The following is a 19,979-nucleotide window of genomic DNA, read 5'->3' as shown; positions in this document are numbered from 1 at the left end:
CATAATAGTTTATGGTTTAGTTGAAAGCATTACGTTATTAAACCAGCTTGTAGACATGGGAAACAAGAAAATGGTACAATTGAAGCACCGATAGAGGTGTGTTACTTATCAAAAGTTACTGTATGTTCTTTTTTTTTGTGGGTAGTGCCTCTTTTTAAATTTGTTTATTTCCTTAGAATTTGAAAAAAAGCTGGCACCCACAGACATTGCGCAATGTGGAGAAAGTGTGGAAAGCAGAGCAAAAACATGAAGCGGAACAGAAGAAAATTGAGGAACTACAGCGGGAGCTGCGAGAAGAGAGGGCACGGGAAGAGATGCAGAAATTTGCTGAGGATACAGGAGCTGTGAAGTGAGAGGCTATAATGAGTGAGAATGTTGTCATCTGTGTGGCAAATCATCCTCATGTAAAACTTGTATTTATGTAGCCTGGAAAGGGTAGTTAGTGATTTTAGCTAGTAGCTTCAGTAACAAAGGCTATTTATGATATACTAGCTGTTCTACCCATTCTTCTCATGGGAGTTTCTGATTTTCACTGTTGTACATATAAATGGGTGTTAAAAGTTTGGTACATCTATAGAGATGCAAATTTGAGACGTCTTAATGTAAGTAAATATTAATCCATGGAGGAGCACTCGTAGCAGAAACGGTAAAAAGTGACAGGACCATTTTTGTAGTTTATTAAATTTTACACACTGGAGGTGCAATGCAAATTTTGATCCGATTGTCCGTTATCGTTCATGCAACGCAAGCCACGCATCGGTAATTACGTCATTATGTCAACCACCTTTTCATCCCCTTAGGGGATTTTTAATACAAATTCTAGTTACGCAGTTTTCCTATTTCCCACTGCAGAATACCTATGTTACATGTTCTCTTACTTACAGATATGCTAGGAAGATGAAAAGTGATCAGTCAACCAGTGAGTGAGGGCTTTCGCATCGCATCTACAGTGTGTGTGGGTGTGTTTGTGTGTGTATATATATATATATATATATATATATATATGTGTATATATATATGTGTGTGTGTGTATATATATATATATATATATATGTATGTGTGTGTGTGTGTGTGTGTGTGTGTGTGTGTGTGTGTGTGTGTATATATATATATATATATATATATATATATATATTTTATAGCACTCCTATTAAATCGCAAAAGCTTGCCCTGGTGCCCAAATTAGGATGCATACAAATTCCAAACAGAGATAACTGGCACTCAGTATGCAGTAAAACAATGCTTGTGTATTAGACATCAACGTTTCAGGGCAACAATTCCCTCCTCAGGACCACAAGAAACACACACACAGTGTACAGCAAAACTTAACACTTTAAGTTGCCGCACAAACAGCGGCCACGCCCAGTCACTGCCGGACCATAGGACTCCGCCCTCCAGATGCCTCCTGCTGACACTTCTGGTTCTCCCAGATGTCATATACCTAGAATCAAGCAGCTTGTTTTCCACAGAGACTAGTAGCCTGCATTCCACAACGATGACAAGCTGGGGTTCACAGGGGGAACCTATGGACATGGCACATTAAAAACACATAATACCAAAACAATGACACAGAATGCAGAGACACAGGAAATTTGGACATGTTGTCCTTGTTTTCTGGGCGTACTGAAGCCAGTGGCTTCAGCAGCGTCATTTGACCGGACACTCCTCAGGTGTCAATGTTCATGCAGAGGATCCGATTCTGCACCTTCAAATGCAGCAGCAGATCACAGAATCCGGCATCTTTTTACACAAGGTGCCTCCTGTGGCTTTTGCAAACATAAAATTTGCTTATCGGTCTAGTCATGAGGTCAAGGTAAAGCCTTGATTTTGTTTGTTGTTGTTATCCTTTATTTTTATGGCGCCACAAGGGTTCCGCAGCACCCAATTACAGAGTACATAAACAAATAATCAAGCAGGAAAACAGCAACTTATAGTTGACAATATAGGACAAGTACAGGGTATAATAAATCCTGTTTTAGGCTTTTGAGAGCAATATGTTATTTTCAAAACTATTTTGAAATATCTATTTCCTACTCTGAGTTACAAAGTTTTTTGTTTTTTTTGTCCCAAGAGTTATTACTTTTGGAGGTTACCCTGCCCATTGGCATTATTAGGCTCTCTGTTCCTTTCTTTACCATTTACATACAACTATTTGTGGGATACATTTAATTTGCCAGCTATCAGTATCCCGGTGGTTATGATACCGACGCCGGAATCCCGATGGCTGACAATGCCGCCAGCCGGAATCCCGGCGCAACAAGGCTATTCCCATTCTCGGGTGTCCACGACACCCATAGAGTGGGAATAGATCCTGTGGCGAGCGCAGCATGGCGAGCCCACAAGGGGATCTTTGTACTCGCTCCGCTGCCGGCATTCTGGTGGGCAGGATGCCACTGTCTGGATATTGACAGTCTGCATCCCGTCCACCGGTAAATCATACTGAATCCCTATTTGCAGTTCAGCACTGTTCATATACTTGGGGCAGAGCGGATACCCTTGATATAGGGCAGTGCCTTTCTGGGTTTACTCAATAAGTTTGCGTTTCTAAATAATCACGACAATACATTACACCTAGGCCTGTATTCATCACTATTTCCTGAAATGTCTCAATATTGGCGTTAATGCAGCCGTAACGTGTCCATTTTGCAGACATAGAGTATCTTAATGCGTGTTTGTGCACTGCACATGCTTAGGAACTGAGCCTACACACTTGCAGCTGATGGGGTGTAAGTAGGTGATTACGTCAGCTCTGCCAGCAGAATTGTGTGCTTTACAGAGTTGTGCTCATTTTCAGGTGGCTCTCTCGCACAAGGGAAAGGGACAAGTGTGCACTGGTAACAAAGACAACAACACCAAGTGCACGGAGAGGGGCGATACTTTGCAGAAATGCACACAACTCTATACTGACGAATATCCGCATTAAATTCCATGCACGTAGACTGGGAGCAGTTACGGCCAAATTAGGTTCAGCCCTGTATCCACTCCACTGTGAAATAGCTCTGCAGGTTTTTAGTTGCACTTATTGTTGTTTCTTTACCTTTTCTCTGATATCCGTTTAGACAATTCAGTGCCAATCAGATTCCATCAACTTCTTAACCATCGGATTGTTCTGGATGGAATCAGCATTTACATTGATGCAAATAGTCTTTGAAAAACAGATTCTGATACAGTCCTCAAAAATATTCTTTGTTAGAACTGCCTGGTGCTAAAATATATACACTAGTCTTTCCCATTTTATTAGCTGTTAATTTGTCTTTTGCTTCTCATTCCTCAGAAAAAAGGATGAAAAATTGGACTGGATGTACCAAGGGCCAGGAGGCATGGTGAACAGGGAGGAATACCTATTAGGTAGGCCAGTGGACAAGTTCATCCTTGATAAAATGCAGGACCCTGAAACTGGGCCTTCTACGGAGACTGGACTTCTCCCAGGATCTATATTTACTGCTTCTGGAGCCACTTCTTCCTTGGACATTGCAAACAAGATCCGTGAGGATCCACTCTTCATGATCAGGTTACTCTCTGCAATATTTGGAAATGTATATTAAGTTATCCTGCAGGCAGGAGATCATTGTAAATTGTATAGAAACTCAGTACTGTCTGAACCTAGCCTTATAATCTGCAGCAAGTAGATCATTGTACATTATATAAAATAAAAATGATACTCTGAAGCCAGGAGATTTTTGTATAGGATATAGCAAGCTAGTGTTGTCTGACCCTATCCTGATAATCTGCAGCAAGTAAATCACTATATTTTATGTAAAAAATCTAGCACTATGACCCTGTCCTGCTAATCTGCAGCTAGGTGATCACTGTACTTTACATGACAAGCCAGCAATCCCTGATCTGGACCTGTTAATATGCAGCAAGTAGATCACTGTACATCATATAGAATTCCAGCAATGCTTTATCCTGTCCTGATAGTCTGCAGTGACTCTATCACTGCACATTAATAGAACTGTTGATATCATGATGACACTCGATGCCAGGGGTCATCAACCTTTCTCTGACGTCCTAGTGGATGCTGGGAACTCTGTAAGGACCATGGGGAATAGCGGCTCCGCAGGAGACTGGGCACAAAAGTAAAGCTTTAGGACTACCTGGTGTGCACTGGCTCCTCCCCCTATGACCCTCCTCCAAGCCTCAGTTAGATTTTTGTGCCCGAACGAGAAGGGTGCACACTAGGGGCTCTCCTGAGCTGCTTAGTGAAAAGTTTAGTTTTAGGTTTTTTATTTTCAGTGAGACCTGCTGGCAACAGGCTCACTGCATCGAGGGACTAAGGGGAGAAGAAGCGAACTCACCTGCGTGCAGAGTGGATTGGGCTTCTTAGGCTACTGGACACCATTAGCTCCAGAGGGATCGAACACAGGCCCAGCCATGGAGTCTGGTCCCAGAGCCGCGCCGCCGGCCCCCTTACAGAGCCAGAAGCAAGAAGAGGTCCGGAAAATCGGCGGCAGAAGACATCCTGTCTTCACCAAGGTAGCGCACAGCACTGCAGCTGTGTGCCATTGCTCCTCAGCACACTTCACACTTCGGTCACTGAGGGTGCAGGGCGCTAGGGGGGGGCGCCCTGAGCAGCAATAAAAACACCTTGGCTGGCGAAAATACATCACATATAGCCCCCAGGGCTATATGGATGAATTTTAACCCCTGCCAGATTACACTGAAAAACGGGAGAAAAGGCCGCCGAGAAAGGGGCGGAGCCTATCTCCTCAGCACACTGGCGCCATTTTCCCTCACAGCTCCGTTGGAGGGAAGCTCCCTGGCTCTCCCCTGCAGTCACTACACTACAGAAAGGGTTAAAAAAGAGAGGGGGGCACTAATTAGGCGCAGTATAAACAATACAGCAGCTATAAGGGGAAAAACACTTATACAAGTTTATCCCTGTATATATATAGCGCTCTGGTGTGTGCTGGCAAACTCTCCCTCTGTCTCCCCAAAGGGCTAGTGGGGTCCTGTCCTCTATCGGAGCATTCCCTGTGTGTGTGCTGTGTGTCGGTACGTTTGTGTCGACATGTATGAGGAGGAAAATGATGTGGAGGCGGAGCAAATTGCCTGTAATAGGGATGTCACCCCCTAGGGGGTCGACACCTGAGTGGATGAACTGCTGGAAGGAATTACATGACAGTGTCAGCGCTTTACAAAAGACAGTGATTGACATGAGACAGCCGGCTACTCAGCTTGTGCCTGTCCAGACGTCTCATAGGCCGTCAGGGGCTCTAAAGCGCCCGTTACCTCAGATGGCAAATACAGACGCCGACACGGATACTGACTCCAGTGTCGACGGTGAAGAGACAAATATGACTTCCAGTAGGGCCACACGTTACATGATTGAGGCAATGAAAAATGTTTTACACATTTCTGATAATACGAGTACCACCAATAGGGGTATTATGTTCGGTGAGGAAAAACTACCTGTAGTTTTCCTGAATCTGAGAAATTAAATGAGGTGTGTGATGAAGCGTGGGTTTCCCCCGATAAAAAACTGATAATTTCTAAAAAGTTATTGGCATTATATCCTTTCCCGCCAGAGGTAAAGGTGCGTTGAGAAACACCCCCTAGGGTGGATAAAGCGCTCACACGCTTGTCAAAACAAGGGCTCTACCCTCTCCTGAGATGGCCGCCCTTAAGGATCCTGCTGATAGAAAGCAGGAGGGTATCCTAAAATGTATTTACACACATACTGGTGTTATACTGCGACCAGCAATCGCCTCAGCCTGGATGTGCAGTGCTGGGTTGGCGTGGTCGGATTCCCTGACTGAAAATATTGATACCCTAGATAGGGACAGTATATTATTGCCTGTAGAGCATTTAAAAGATACATTTCTATATATGTGTGATGCACAGCGGGATATTTGCCGACTGGCATCGAGTAAGTGCGCTGTCCATTTCTGCCAGAAGAGGGTTATGGACACGACAGTGGTCAGGTGATGCGGATTCCAAATGGCATATGGAAGTATTGCCTTATAAAGGGGAGGAGTTATTTGGGGTCGGTCTTTCAGACCTGGTGGCCACGGCAACAGCTGGGAAATCCACGTTTTTACCCCAGGTCGCCTCTCAACATAAGAAGACGCCGTATTATCAGGCGCAGTCCTTTCGTTCCCATAAGGGCACGTGGGCAAAAGGTTCCTCATTTCTGCCCCGTGACAGAGGGAGAGGGAAACGGCTGCAGAAATCAGCCAGTTCCCAGGAACAGAAGCCCTCTCCCGCCTCTGCCAAGCCCTCAGCATGACGCTGGGGCTTTACAAGCAGACTGGGAGGCAGTTTTGGAAGCCATTCACAAGCTGTATTCCCAGCAGGTGATAATCAAGGTACCCCTCCTGCAACAGGGAAAGGGGTATTACTCCACACTGTTGTGGTACCGAAGCCGGACGGCTCGGTGAGACCGATTTTAAATCTAAAATCTTTGAACACTTACATACAGAGGTTCAAATTCAAGAGAAGGGGACTACATGGTGTCTCTGGACATCAAGGATGCTTACCTTCATGTCCAGATTTACCCTTCTCACCAAGGGTACCTCAGGTTTGTGGTACAGAACTGTCACTATCAGTTTCAGACGCTGCCGTTTGGATGGTCCACGGCACCCCGGGTCTTTACCAAGGTAATGGCCGAAATGATGATACTCCTTCGAAGGAAGGGAGTTTTAGTTATCCCTTACTTGGACGATCTCCTGATAAGGGTAAGATCCTGGGAACAGTTGGAGGTCGGTGTAGCACTATCTCAGGTAGTGTGGCGACAGCACGGTTGGATTCTCAATATTCCAAAATCGCAGCTGGTTCCGACGACTCGTCTTCTGTTCCTAGGGATGATTCTGGACACAGTTCAGAAAAAGGTGTTTCTCCCGGAGGAGAGAGCCAGGGAGTTATCCGAGCTAGTCAGGAACCTCCTAAAACCGAGCCAAGTCTCAGTGCATCAATGCACAAGGGTTCTGGGAAAAATGGTAGCTTCCTACGAAGCAAAGCCATTCGGCAGATTTCACGCAAGAACTTTCCAGTGGGACCTGCTGGACAAATGGTCCGGGTTGCATCTTAAGATGCATCAGCGGATAACCCGGTCACCAAGGACAAGGGTGTCCCTCCTGTGGTGGTTGCAGAGTGCTCATCTTCTAGAGGGCCGCAGATTCGGCATTCAGGACTGGGTCCTGGTGACCACGGATGCCAGCCTGCGAGGCTGGGGAGCAGTCACACAGGGAAGAAATTTCCAGGGCTTATGGTCAAGCCTGGAGACATCATTTCACATAAATATCCTGGAGCTAAGGGCCATTTACAATGCTCTCAGCCTAGCAAGACCTCTGCTTCAAGGTCAGCCGGTGTTGATCCAGTCGGACAACATCACGGCAGTCACCCACGTAAACAGACAGGGTGGCACAAGAAGCAGTCAATGGCAGAAGCTGCAAGGATTCTTCGCTGGGCGGAAAATCATGTGATAGCACTGTCAGCAGTATTCATTCCGGGAGTGGACAACTGGGAAGCAGACTTCCTCAGCAGGCACGGCCTCCACCCGGGAGAGTGGGGACTTCACCCAGAAGTCTTCCACATGCTTGTAAACCATTGGGAAAAACCAAAGGTGGACATGTTGGCGTCCCGCCTAAACAAAATAATTGGACAGGTATTGCGCCAGGTCAAGGGACCCTCAGGCAATAGCTGTGGACGCTCTGGTAACACCGTGGGTGTACCAGTCAGTGTATGTGTTCCCTCCTCTTCCTCTCATACCAAAAGTACTGCGAATTATAAGACGGAGGGGAGTAAGCACTATACTCGTGGCTCCGGATTGGCCAAGAAGGACTTGGTACCCGGAACTTCAAGAGATGCTCACGGAGGACCCGTGGCCTCTACCTCTAAGAAGGGACCTGCTCCAGCAAGGACCCTGTCTATTCCAAGACTTACCGCGGCTGCGTTTAACGGCAGGGCGGTTGAACGCCGGATCCTGAAGGAAAAAGGCATTCCGGATGAAGTCATCCCTACCCTGATCAAGCCAGGAAGGATGTAACCGCAAGACATTATCACCGCATTTGGCGAAAATATGTTGCGGGGTGTGAGGCCAGTAAGGCCCCGATGGAGGAATTTTCAACTAGGTCGATTCCTGCATTTCCTGTAAACAGGAGTGTCTATGTGCCTAAAATTGGGGTCCATTAAGGTTCAAATTTCGGCCCTGTCAATTTTCTTCCAGAAAGAACCAGCTTCAGTTCCTGAAGTTAAGACGTTTGTAAAAGGGGTACTGCATATACAGCCTCCTTTTGTGCCTCCAGTGGCACCTTGGGATCTCAATGTAGTTTTGGGGTTCCTAAAGTCACATTGGTTTGAACCACTTGAATCTGTGGAGTTAAAATATCTCACATGGAAAGTGGTCATGTTGTTGGCCCTGGCCTCGGCCAGGCGCGTGTCAGAATTGGCGGGCTTTATCCTGTAAAGGCCCTTATCTGATCTTCCATTCAGACAGGGCGGAATTGAGGACTCATCCTCAATTTCTCCCTAAGGTGGTTTCAGCGTTTCACTTGAACCAGCCTATTGTGGTACCTGCGGCTACTAGGGACTTGGAGGACTCCAAGTTGCTGGACGTAGTCAGGGCCCTGAAAGTATATGTTTCCAGGACGGCTGGAGTCAGAAAATCTGACTCGCTGTTTATCCTGTATGCACCCAACAAGCTGGGTGCTCCTGCTTCTAAGCAGACTATTGCTCGTTGGATTTGTAGCACAATTCAGCTTGCACATTCTGTGGCAGGCCTGCCACAGCCAAAATCTGTAAAAGCCCATTCCACACGGAAAGTGGGCTCATCTTGGGCGGCTGCCCGAGGGGTCTCGGCTTTACAACTTTGCCGAGCAGCTACTTGGTCAGGGGCAAACACGTTTGCTAAATTCTACAAATTTGATACCCTGGCTGAGGAGGACCTGGAGTCTCTCATTCGGTGCTGCAGAGTCATCCGCACTTTCCCGCCCGTTTGGGAGCTTTGGTATAATCCCCATGGTCCTTACGGAGTTCCCAGCATCCACTAGGACGTCAGAGAAAATAAGAATTTACTTACCGATAATTCTATTTCTCATAGTCCGTAGTGGATGCTGGGCGCCCATCCCAAGTGCGGATTGTCTGCAATACTTGTACATAGTTATTGTTACAAAAATCGGGTTATTGTGGTTGTGAGCCATCTTTCCAGAGGCTCCTCTGTTATCATGCTGTTAACTGGGTTCAGATCACAGGTTGTACGGTGTGATTGGTGTGGCTGGTATGAGTCTTACCCGGGATTCATAAATCCTTCCTTATTGTGTACGCTCGTCCGGGCACAGTATCCTAACTGAGGCTTGGAGGAGGGTCATAGGGGGAGGAGCCAGTGCACACCAGGTAGTCCTAAAGCTTTACTTTTGTGCCCAGTCTCCTGCGGAGCCGCTATTCCCCATGGTCCTTACGGAGTTCCCAGCATCCACTACGGACTATGAGAAATAGAATTATCGGTAAGTAAATTCTTATTTTTGCTATCGGTTTGTTTAAGCTCAGTGTGGTGTGTGTGTGTGTGTGTGTGTGTGTGTGTGTGTGTGTGTGTGTGTTGTTTGTTGGGAGGATGTGAATCTGCATACATTAAGTGCAAAATGATATCTATCTATAATGGGATAGCTGTATGTAAAGGTAATAAGGCATTGTGCAGGCAGGTGGTGGTGAGAAAATGGTTTGGGGTGTGTTTGTGTGGCATGTGTTGGGTCCGCTGGTCCGCCTGAACACATCATTTACCGGAAAAAAGACATGTTGCTTTACCTGATGACCCTTATGGAAATCGTGGACCCCACAAAGGTGAAATATTCCATCAGCATAATGCACTGTCATCGGCCCCAAGTTGTCCCCATAATTGGTTCAAGGAGCATGGTGTGTTCATCACATTCGCCCGTCATGAATCCAATCAAGCATTTATAAAAATGTTGTGGAGAGCTGCAGGAAGCTCTCCAGATGGCATGGGTCAACATCTCTCCAGAGATCTTCTGTCCACTGGTGGAATCGATGCCATGTCGAGTTGCCGCACTTCACCGGGCTAGAGAGGGTCCGACACTATACTAGGCACCTTTTCCATGACTTTTGGCACTTCAGTGTGTGTAGATATGTGTGTGTGTGTGCATGTGTGTGTATATGTATATGTGTGTATATGTATGTGTGTGTATGTATATATATATATGTATATATATATATATATATATATATATTTATTTCTCATACGTCCTAGAGTATGCTGGGGTCATCATAGAACCATGGGGTATAGATGGGATCCGCAGGAGTCATGGGCACTTTTAGACTTTGAAAGGGTGTGAACTGGCTCCTCCCTCTATGCCCCTCCTCCAGACTCCAGTTTTAGAATTGTGCCCAGTGAGACTGGACGCACTACAGGGAGCTCTACTGAGTTTCTCTGAAAAAAGACTTTTTGTTAGGTTTTTTTATATTCAGGGAGACTGCTGGCAACAGTCTCCCTGCTTCGTGGGACTTAGGGGAGAGAAGTATGACCCACTTCCAGTGAGTTCAAGGGCTCTGCTTCTGACTACAGGACACCATTAGCTCCTGAGGGTGCTGATCGCTGGGTACGCCTAGATGCTCACTCCCGCAGCCTGCCGTCGCCCCCTTACAGAGCCAGAAGACAGGTGATTAGCTGAAGAAAAGAAGACTTCAGTGACCACATTCTCTGAGGTACCGCACAGAGCGCGGACGTTGCGCGCCAAGCTCCCACATATACACAGCACTACAGGGTGCAGGGCGCCGGGGGGGGGGGGGGGGGGGGGGGGCACTGACAAAAAAGGGACATTAGTGCCGAGGCACTGTCCAAAACCCCCGCCAGTATAATCATAGAAGAAGCGGGACGGAAGCGCGCCATTAAGGGGGTGGAGCTTCGTCCTCCCAGCTCACTCGGCGCCATTTTCTACAGAGACGCTGGTACTTTCTTCACACTGACAAGTATCGGTGCAAAACGGTGGGGGGCACTGGCTAATTTGGTGCAATATACTTTATATTAAAAGTGCTACAGGTCTGAGGCATTTGTTGGGCGCTTCAGAACCGCTGATTGGGCGCTGGGGTGTGAGCTGGCAAATCCCCTCTGTGTCTCTCTAACAGGCTTTACTGTGGGTCTGTCCCCTATATGCCCGGTGTGTCTCTGGGTGTTTGGAGCACGTGTGTCGACATGTCTGAGGATGAAGGCTCTTCCCAGGAGGAGGCTGTATTAGGGACACAAACGGCTGCAGGGGTGATCCGGATTGGATAAATGTGTAGAACGCCTTGAATGCTAATGTGGCTCTTATTAGTAAGAGGCTAGATAAGTATGAGTCTCAGACCCAGGCATGGAAGAAATCTGTAGAAGATATGTTATTGCAAAGTCAGGTCCCCTCAGGGTCACAGAAACGTACGCTGGCCCAGTTGGCAGACACTGATACCGACACGGACTCTGATTCCAGTGTCGACTATAGCGATTCCAGATTAGATCCAAAATTGGCAAAAAGCATTCAGTACATGATTGTGGAGGTTAAAGAGGTACTACATATCACTGAGGACCCGGCTATACCTGATAAAAGGGTCTGTATGTATAAGGAAAGGAAACCTGAGATAACGTTTCCTCCCTCTCATGAACTGAATACGCTATTTGAAAAACTCTGGGAAGCTCCTGACAAAAAGTTTCAGATTCCCAAAAGAATTACGGTAGCTTATCCATTTCCCTCGACGGATAGGGAAAAGTGGGAGTCACCCCCCACCGTTGACAAGGCCCTGTCACGTTTATCTAAAAAGGTGGCGCTCCCGTCACCTGACATGGCGGCCCTTAATGATCCTGCGGATCTTAAACAAGAAACTACGTTAAAGTCCATATATGCGACCACAGGTACGCTACTCAGACCTGTCATTGCGTCTGCATGGGTAAGTAGTGCTATCGAAAAGTGGGCAGACAACTTGTCTTCTGAAATAGATACCCTAGATAGGGATAGCGTCCTCTTGACGCTGGGTTATATCAAGGACGCTGCAGCATACCTTAAGGAAGCTGCGAGAAATATTGGTCTTTTGGGATCAAAGGCCAATGCCATGGCAGTCTCAGCTAGACGAGCGTTGTGGATTCACCAATGGAATATATATATATATTTACAAAACATACAGTTCTAAAGTAGGTGAAGTAGTGAGAACGATCATATGGCAAGACAAAAATACCCCAACCAAGCTTATTGGCAAATTAGTTAGACTGAAGGCCCATACACATTTTACAAGAAAATGAGCGACGTCGCTCATTTTCCCTCTTCCTGAGCGAAGTCACTCATTTTCTCGGAAAGTGAAAGTGTGTATGCCGCCAGCGATGATCGAAGCGGGCCTCACGGGTCAGCAACGATCGTCTGTCGGCAGTGCATGCATGCTCTATCTGGACTGTTGTCCAGGAGCTGTATGCACGGCCGGTCGCTACGTAAACGTCATATCGCTCAGTGTGTATGGGCGACCACCCGGCGAGGAAAAACTAGACGACGTTGCTCATAGTGTGTGTATGGACCTTAAGCTTGTTGGTATTGTTTGTTATCTGTAACTGAATAAATAGGTTTTTTGTTTTTTTTTGTTTGTTTTTGTATTTTTAAATAATAAAAATATTTTGAGGCCTAAATGAAATAGGCCCTACACACTGGCCGATCCGCCGCCAAGCTGCCCGAGGGGGGGGGGGGGGGGGCAGTGACGGGGGGAGTGAAGTTACTTCACTCCCCCCATCATACGGCTCCATAGAACTAAAGGCAAATATGGACGAGATCGTCCATATTGGCCTGCATGCACAGGCGACGGGACACCAGCAATGAACGAGCGCAGGGCCGCGCATCGTTCATCGCTGGAGCCTCCACACTGCACGATATGAACGTTATCTCGTTCATTAATGAACGAGATCGTTCATATCGTGCAGTCATGTCGGCCAGTGTGTAGGGCCCAAAAGTCTGGCACTTGGGTACTAGCTGCTAAATCTTCCACAACCTTTATTGTGGCACTTAAACCTATTCTGCTTACCCTGTCTGGTGTGTGTATGTTGGTAGTTGCTGAGTATGTAGACAGTCGCTTGCTTTGAGCTGGCTTAAAGCCACCAGTACATGCTATTTAAAATCATGAACTATGTTGTACAATATGCACACTTGCATTTGTGTTTGTGTGTATATTTCTGCAGCGGGGTACATTGGTATTTCACAGGGAATACCATCGGGGTGTAGAGTTGGATCTTGATCTGCGTCACCAACAGTCTAAAGCTTTGACTGTTCCCAGGATGCACCACACCGCCTCCTCTATAGCCCCGCCTCCAGGCACTGGAGCTCAGTTTGTAAGTTGGTGCCTTCAGTTCATGTCACTAACATGTGGGGCTGCGCTAGGCAGCCCTGAAAAGAGCTTTTTAGAAGACTTCAAGGGCCGCAGCACTTATGTTTTTATGACATGCTGTGCTGCGGCTCCATCACCTCACTCAGTGGCGCTGCATACTCCCGCGGCCGAGTTCCCAGGTACTTGCAGCGGAGATGCACCAGTTTTTAGGCACACCACCGCTGCCCTCTCCAGGATCGCGTGGCTGCACTACGGGGAGGAGGTAAGAGGGTCCCCCAGGTGGAACCCGCCAGTAAATCGCTAACCGGTTGTGGTCCCAGGAGACTGACCGCGCCGCTGGCGTGGACACTGTGCCGCACAGGGACCCCACTATATCCACCAGGGCAGGGAGCACAGGTTGGATTTACTAAAATCCGTTTACAATAGGCTCCATAGTACCCGGTGGTGAAGTCCAGCATAGGGGATAAGGCGCTGACCTGTAGCCCCTCCCCCAGCTCCGGGCGCCATCTTCTGCTGGTGTTCCCGCCCTGGAGCTGCATTTCTCTCTCCCTCACTCTCTCTGAAGAGATTTTGGCGCCATCTTCACTACTAGCTGGGCTGGTCTCCGAGACTGCAGGGCTCTGTCTCCTCAGCGCTGTGCATTTACAGGCACTTGAGTATTCTACATGTCATTCTAGACAGTGTTAGTTAAGAACAAGTGTACTGCTATCTGAATATTTAGTACAAGTATTCAGTGATATACATCCAGTAGTTACTGTGCATTGTTTTATCTGTATACATACATATCTATATGTAGTGTTACTAGTCCAGTGCAGTATTATTGTTTATCTGTAATAACTTCTGCGTTGTACCTGTGACTGAGTGTGCCTGTAGCTGCTGTGTGGATTCCATTCTTGTGTATCACGTATTGCTATCACTATATTCTGTACCCTGGTGGGGCCATGTGCGTCAGGGTCTCATGTAATATATATAGTGCTACACAGGATATACTGTTTTGTATTTTTCACTGTGTTTTTCAGTCACCTCACACCGCTTAAATCCTGTTTGTGCTCTGTATTTACTGTCACATAGCACAGGGGGTTATTTGCAGGTTTTGTATTTGTCTGGCTATTTTGTACTGTTGCGCCCTAACGCTACATTACCTATAATGTCTGCTACACAGGGCGGGAAATCCGCAGATGCTCTTGCATCATGCAGTGCTGGCTCCACGGATTTACCTGAGGGAGAAGTTTCAGCTGAGGGTTCAGTCACTGGGTGCCATTCTCCTTCTATTCTGCTCGCAGCACCTGTGGCCAACCAGGACCCACCTTGTGCAGTGTTTTCAAGTATGCCGACTACGCTTGTAACATGCCTTATGCCCCCTGTGGGACCTCCTTTGCCATTACAGCCACATATTGTCCCTGTAGTTAATCCGCCCTGGGTTGATATTCTGTCTAACCAGTTACAACAATAAAATCAATCTGGTTAAACAAAAGTCTACCCCACGCCCGTCTGGGGCCAAGGGGTCATCTAAGCGGGCCATTTCTTCCTCACAATCCACTAATATTTCGGATAATTCATCCGATGAGGATGGGGAGTATACTGATCTGTCAGACACTGATACAGTTGCTTCTGATGAGGACTCTAAAAACCCAGGTTGATGTTCCCAACCTAGTGGAGGCTATCAAGCTGATTCTCCAGATTGATGATGAGATTAAGCCCCCTGCTACGTCTTACAAACCTGATAAGTTCAAACGGCAGAAGGTCGCTAAAGTAGTTCTACCACATTCTGACCTTTTAATTGACATACATCAGGAATCCTGGTTGTCTCCAGGAAATACATTTTCCCTGTCTAAAAAGATGCTAGCTCATTATCCTATCCCTGCAGAATTGAGTAACAAGTGGGAGATTCCACCACCGGTGGACTTTCATGTCGCCCGTCTCGTGGTGTCTTCTACTCTACCTGTCACCACTGTCACCTCACTGAAGGAGCCGACAGATAAGTGTATGGAGGGATGCCTGAAGACTATTTGCACTCTTACCGGTGCTGTACATAGACCCACTATGGCAGCCTCTTGGGCTGCAAAAGGAATTGAAGCATGGGTTCAGGCAATTGAGGATGAGCTACCTCAGGATATTTCTGACACTGCCAGACAATATCTGTCGTATATTACCAAAGCCTCCCACTATATTCAGGAGGCGGCCTCTGATGCAGGCGTAATGGCGGCCAAGGCGTCTAATACGTTTATACTGGCTTGCCGGATTCTGTGGTTAAGGTCCTGGAAGGTGGACCTTTTAAGGGAGACATACTATTTGGGGAGGATTTGAACAAGATTGTGACTGACTTGGCGACGGCCAAGACTGCATTTCTCACAAGTACAAATCCTTCTGCTTCGAAGGCTAAGAGTACCACTTTTCGTTCCTTTCGACCTACAGGTAAATCAAAAGGTCAGGCATACCCGAGATAGGCTTGCACCTCCAAAAACACTAAGCCCAAATCTAAAAAATCTTGGGCCGCCCGTCAGCCTGCTGCATAACGGGGCGGGCCTCCCCCTGCGGGACCCCAGGGTGGGAGGCCGACTTCTGCAGTTCGCCCAGGCCTGGTTAAAGACCAATTCGGACGACTGGGTGCGGGAAGTTATCTCACGGGTACGCGATCTCCTTCAAGAGACATCCCCCTCGCCAGTTTTGCATGACGGTTATCCCTGCGGATCTGTTGAAAGCGCAAACTCTACACTAGGTTGTACAATCCCTCCTGGATACAGGAGTGGTAGTGTTGGTGCCTCTCTCTCAGAGAGGCAGGGAATACTATTCGACCCTGTTTCTAGTTCCGAAGCCAAATGGGTACTTCCGGCCTATACTCAACCTCAAATCATTGAACAAATTTGTGAGAGTATCCAAATTCCATATGGAAACTCTGCGCTCTATTGTTCTGGCCATGGAGCCCAAGCACTATATGGTATCCCTGAACATACAGGATGCTTACCTGCACATACATATTGCCACGTCACATCAGCAATATCTGCGGTTTGCTGTTGGCAACCTACATTATCAGTTCCAGGCCTTGCCTTTTGGATTGACCACGGCTCCTCTGATCTTCACCAAGGTCATGGCAGTGATGTCAGGGTATCAGGATCCTGCCGTATCTTGATGACTTGCTGATCCTGGCAAACTCCCCAGAGGTTCTCTTCAGTCATCTGGAACTGACGGTCCAATTCCTACAAGCCCACGGGTGGCTCATCAACTGGAAGAAGTCCTCGCTGGTCCCTGGTTGGAGCATGGTGCACCTGGGAAAACTGCTGGACACACACAACCAACGATTGTTCTTGTCTCCAGAAAAGGTCCTGAAACTTCAGGACAGGATCAGATACTTCATCTCTTGCCCAAGAGTGTCAATACACTCGGCGATGCAAGTACTAGGCCTCATGGTGTCGGCTTTCAACATGGTAGAGTACGCTCAATTTCATTCCTGCCCTCTGCAGAGTTTAATTCTATCCAAGTGGGATGGCCTACCTCATCGGATCAGGTCTCAAAATGATTTCCTTGACTCTGGAGGTTCGTCTGTCACTGAGCTGGTGGCTACAGGATCAACAGTTGAGCAGGGGCCGTCCCTTCTGGATTTCCAACTGGGTCCACCTAACGACGGATGCCAGCCTGAAGGGTTCGGGCACAGTGTTGGAGCAACACTTTCTCCAGGGTCGGTGGACCAGGGAGGAATCTCTCCTCCCGATTAAACATTTTGGAATTGCGGGCAGTGTTCAATGCGCTGACACTGGCCCTGCCTCGGGTACAGAACAGGCCTGTTGAAGTACAATCGGACAAAGCCACCATGGTGGCATACATAAATCATTAAGGCGGCACTCGAAGCTGCATGGCAATGATGGAAGTGTCAAAAATCCTTCAATAGGCGGAACGCCATCTGCCAGCAATATCGCCAGTGTTCATTCTGGGGGTCCTCAACTGGGAAGCGGACTTCCTCAGTCATCAGGACATATATGCTGGAGAGTGGAGTCTTCATCCGGAAGTCTTTCAACTCCTAGTGGACAAGTGGTGCCTACCAGATGTAGACCTGATGGCGTCTTGACACAATCACAATGTTCCGGTTTTCGGAGCAAGGACAAGGGATCCTCAAGAAGGGTTCGTGGATGCATTGGCGATTCCATGGAACTTTCGACTGCCATACGGGTTCCCTCCGGTGTCACTTCTGCCCAGGGCACTACGGAAGTTCAAGCAAAAATGTGGAATACTACTTCTTCTAGTCGCTCCAGCGTGGCCCAGACGGCATTGGTTCTCAGACATGCAAGGTCTCTCGATAGAGCGTCCTCTTCTACTGCCTCAATGCCCAAACCACCTCGTTCAGGGCCCTTGTGTCTACCCGGAACTGGCCAGACTGGCTTTGATGGCGTGGCTCTTGAAGCTTCACTCCTGAGAGCCAAACGATTCTCTGAGGCAGTCATTCAAACTGTTAAAAGCCCGTAAACCAGCTTCAGCTCGGGTTTATTACAGGTTCTGGAATTCTTACTTCACATGGTGTGCTACTAAGAATTACGATGCTTCCAAGTTTAGTACTTCCAGACTTTTGACTTTTCTGCAACAAGTCCTGGATTTAGGCCTTCGTCTGGCTTCCCTCAAGGTTCATATATCTGCCTTGTCGGTGTGGTTTCAGAGGTAAATTGCGTCTCTTCCTGACGTTCATATTTTCACTCAAGTTGTTCTACGGATTCAACCTCCCTATGTCCGTCCTGTGGCTCCATGGGATCTGTTGTTCTGAATGCCCTACAAGAGTCTCCATTTGAACCTCTTGATTCTGTGGACCTTAAATGTCTTACGCTTAAGGTTGTTTCTCTGTTGGCTATTGCCTCTGCTAGGAGGGTGTCGTACTTAAGCGCTTTGTCCTGTAGCCCACCTTTTCTGATTTTTCACCCATGACCGGCAGTTCTTCAAACCAGGTTATTTGCCTATGGTGGTATCATCTTTTCATCTTAACCAAGAGATTGTGGTTCCGGCCTTCATCTCTTCTGGTTTGTCCTCCAAAGAGCGATCTTTTGGATGTGGTACGGGCTCTCCGTATTTATGTGGAAAGGACTGCCTCTATGAGGAGGTCAGATTCCCTCTTTGGACTTTTTGGTTTTCACAAACGTGGCTGGCCTGCGAATAAGCAAACCTTGGCCAGATGGATTAGAATTGTGATTGCACAAGCATATGCGCAGGCTAGGCTCCCAGCTCCTCCTGCTATCAAGGCCCATTCTACTCAGTCTGTTGGACTTTCTTGGGCGGCCCACCGTGGCGCGTCCGCAGTACAATTGTGCAAGGTGGCTACGTGGTCCTCAGTGAACACGTTCATTAGGTTCTGTGCCTTTGATACTTCAGCCTCCCAGGATGCTGAGTTCATGTGCCCACTACTGTGTGTTCCCTCCCATGAGGAACTGCTTTAGGACATCCCCGATGTTATTCCCTGTGGAATACCAGTGTACCCCGCTGCAGAAAAGGAGATTTATGGTAGACTTACCATTGTTAAATCTCTTTCTGCGAGGTACACTGGTTTCCACAGGGCGCCCACCCTGACGCACTTAGCTTCTTTGAGTTTGTATGGCATTAGCCGCTAGTCACTTCTCCTGTCGTGAGAATGTGGTTCTATGTGACTAACATCTGCAGTCTCTCTTACCAGCTATTGCATTGGACTGGTTAACAAAACTGAGCTCCAGTGCATGGAGGCGGGGCTATAGAGGAGGAGGTGCGGTGCATCCTGGGAACAGTAAAAGCTTTAGCCTGTTGGTGCCTCAGATCAAGATCCAACTCTACACCCTGATGTTATACCTTGTGGAAACCAGTGTACCTCGCAGAAAGAGATTTGACAATGGTAAGTCTACCATAAATCTCGTTATCTGTGTGTGTGTATTTGGACAGCCACCGATTGTGCAAGTTGACCCACTTAAAAAGATGAGATGTCTGTAATTTCCATCATAGGTACTCTTCAACTGTGAGAGACAGAATCTTGAAAAAAAAAACCAGGAAATCACATTGTAGGATTTTTAATAAATTTACTTGTATTTTCTTGTGGAAAATAAATATTTGGACACCTACCAAGCAGCAAGATTTCTGGCTCTCACAGACCTGTTACGTCTTCTTTAAGAAGCTCTTCTATCCTCCACTAATTACCTGTATTAATGGCACCTGTTTGAACTGGTGATCTGTATAAAAGACACCTGTCTAGTGTTCACTCTAGGCTGTTTTAGCAGGGCGCCGCGCCCTGCCCGTTTTTTAACAGGCAAAACCCGCCCTGCCCCTTTTGCGGCGCCCTGCTAGAACAGCCGCCCGCTCCCTGCCCTCCCGGCGTGTATAGATGCTGTGCGCATGCGCGCGGCATCCATTCACGCATTGGGAGAGGGCTGGGGGAAGCACTGCCACAGACGCTCTCTATAGTAGCGTCTGTGGGCCGCACCGCCCCCTAAAATGACGGAGGCGTGGTCGCGCCCCCATTTCGGACGCGCGCCCGGTTTCGCCACGCGCGCGCACATGTGCCCCCGGAGTCCGGCGCACTGTCCCTTTTCACTCCTAGAGTGAATACTACCTGTCCACACCCTCAAACAGTCAGACTGCTACTTCTCCACCATGGCCAAGACCAGAGTGCTGTCTAAGTACACCAGGGACAAAATTGTAGATCTGCACAAGGCTGGGATGAGCTACTCGACAATAGGCAAGCAGCTTGGTGAGAAGAG

The 19,979-nt window shown here is 47.7% G+C and overlaps 1 protein-coding gene across 1 annotated transcript in view; it reads left to right on the top strand.

The window, feature by feature from the left end:
* The window catches only part of CWC25 (CWC25 spliceosome associated protein homolog), a 103,716-nt gene that overhangs the window by 41,521 nt on the left and 42,216 nt on the right, over positions 1-19,979 (top strand). Inside the window, exons 2-3 of the mRNA XM_063959701.1 lie at positions 177-349; positions 3,275-3,511. Of these exons, the coding sequence (XP_063815771.1) occupies positions 177-349; positions 3,275-3,511 (410 nt within the window). The remainder of the gene's footprint in view (positions 1-176; positions 350-3,274; positions 3,512-19,979) is intronic.

This window comes from Pseudophryne corroboree, chromosome 3 (genome assembly GCF_028390025.1).
Source record: "Pseudophryne corroboree isolate aPseCor3 chromosome 3, aPseCor3.hap2, whole genome shotgun sequence".
NCBI lineage: Eukaryota > Metazoa > Chordata > Amphibia > Anura > Myobatrachidae > Pseudophryne > Pseudophryne corroboree.
Note: the sequence above shows the minus strand (reverse complement) of the source record. Positions and strands in the feature narration are given on the sequence as shown.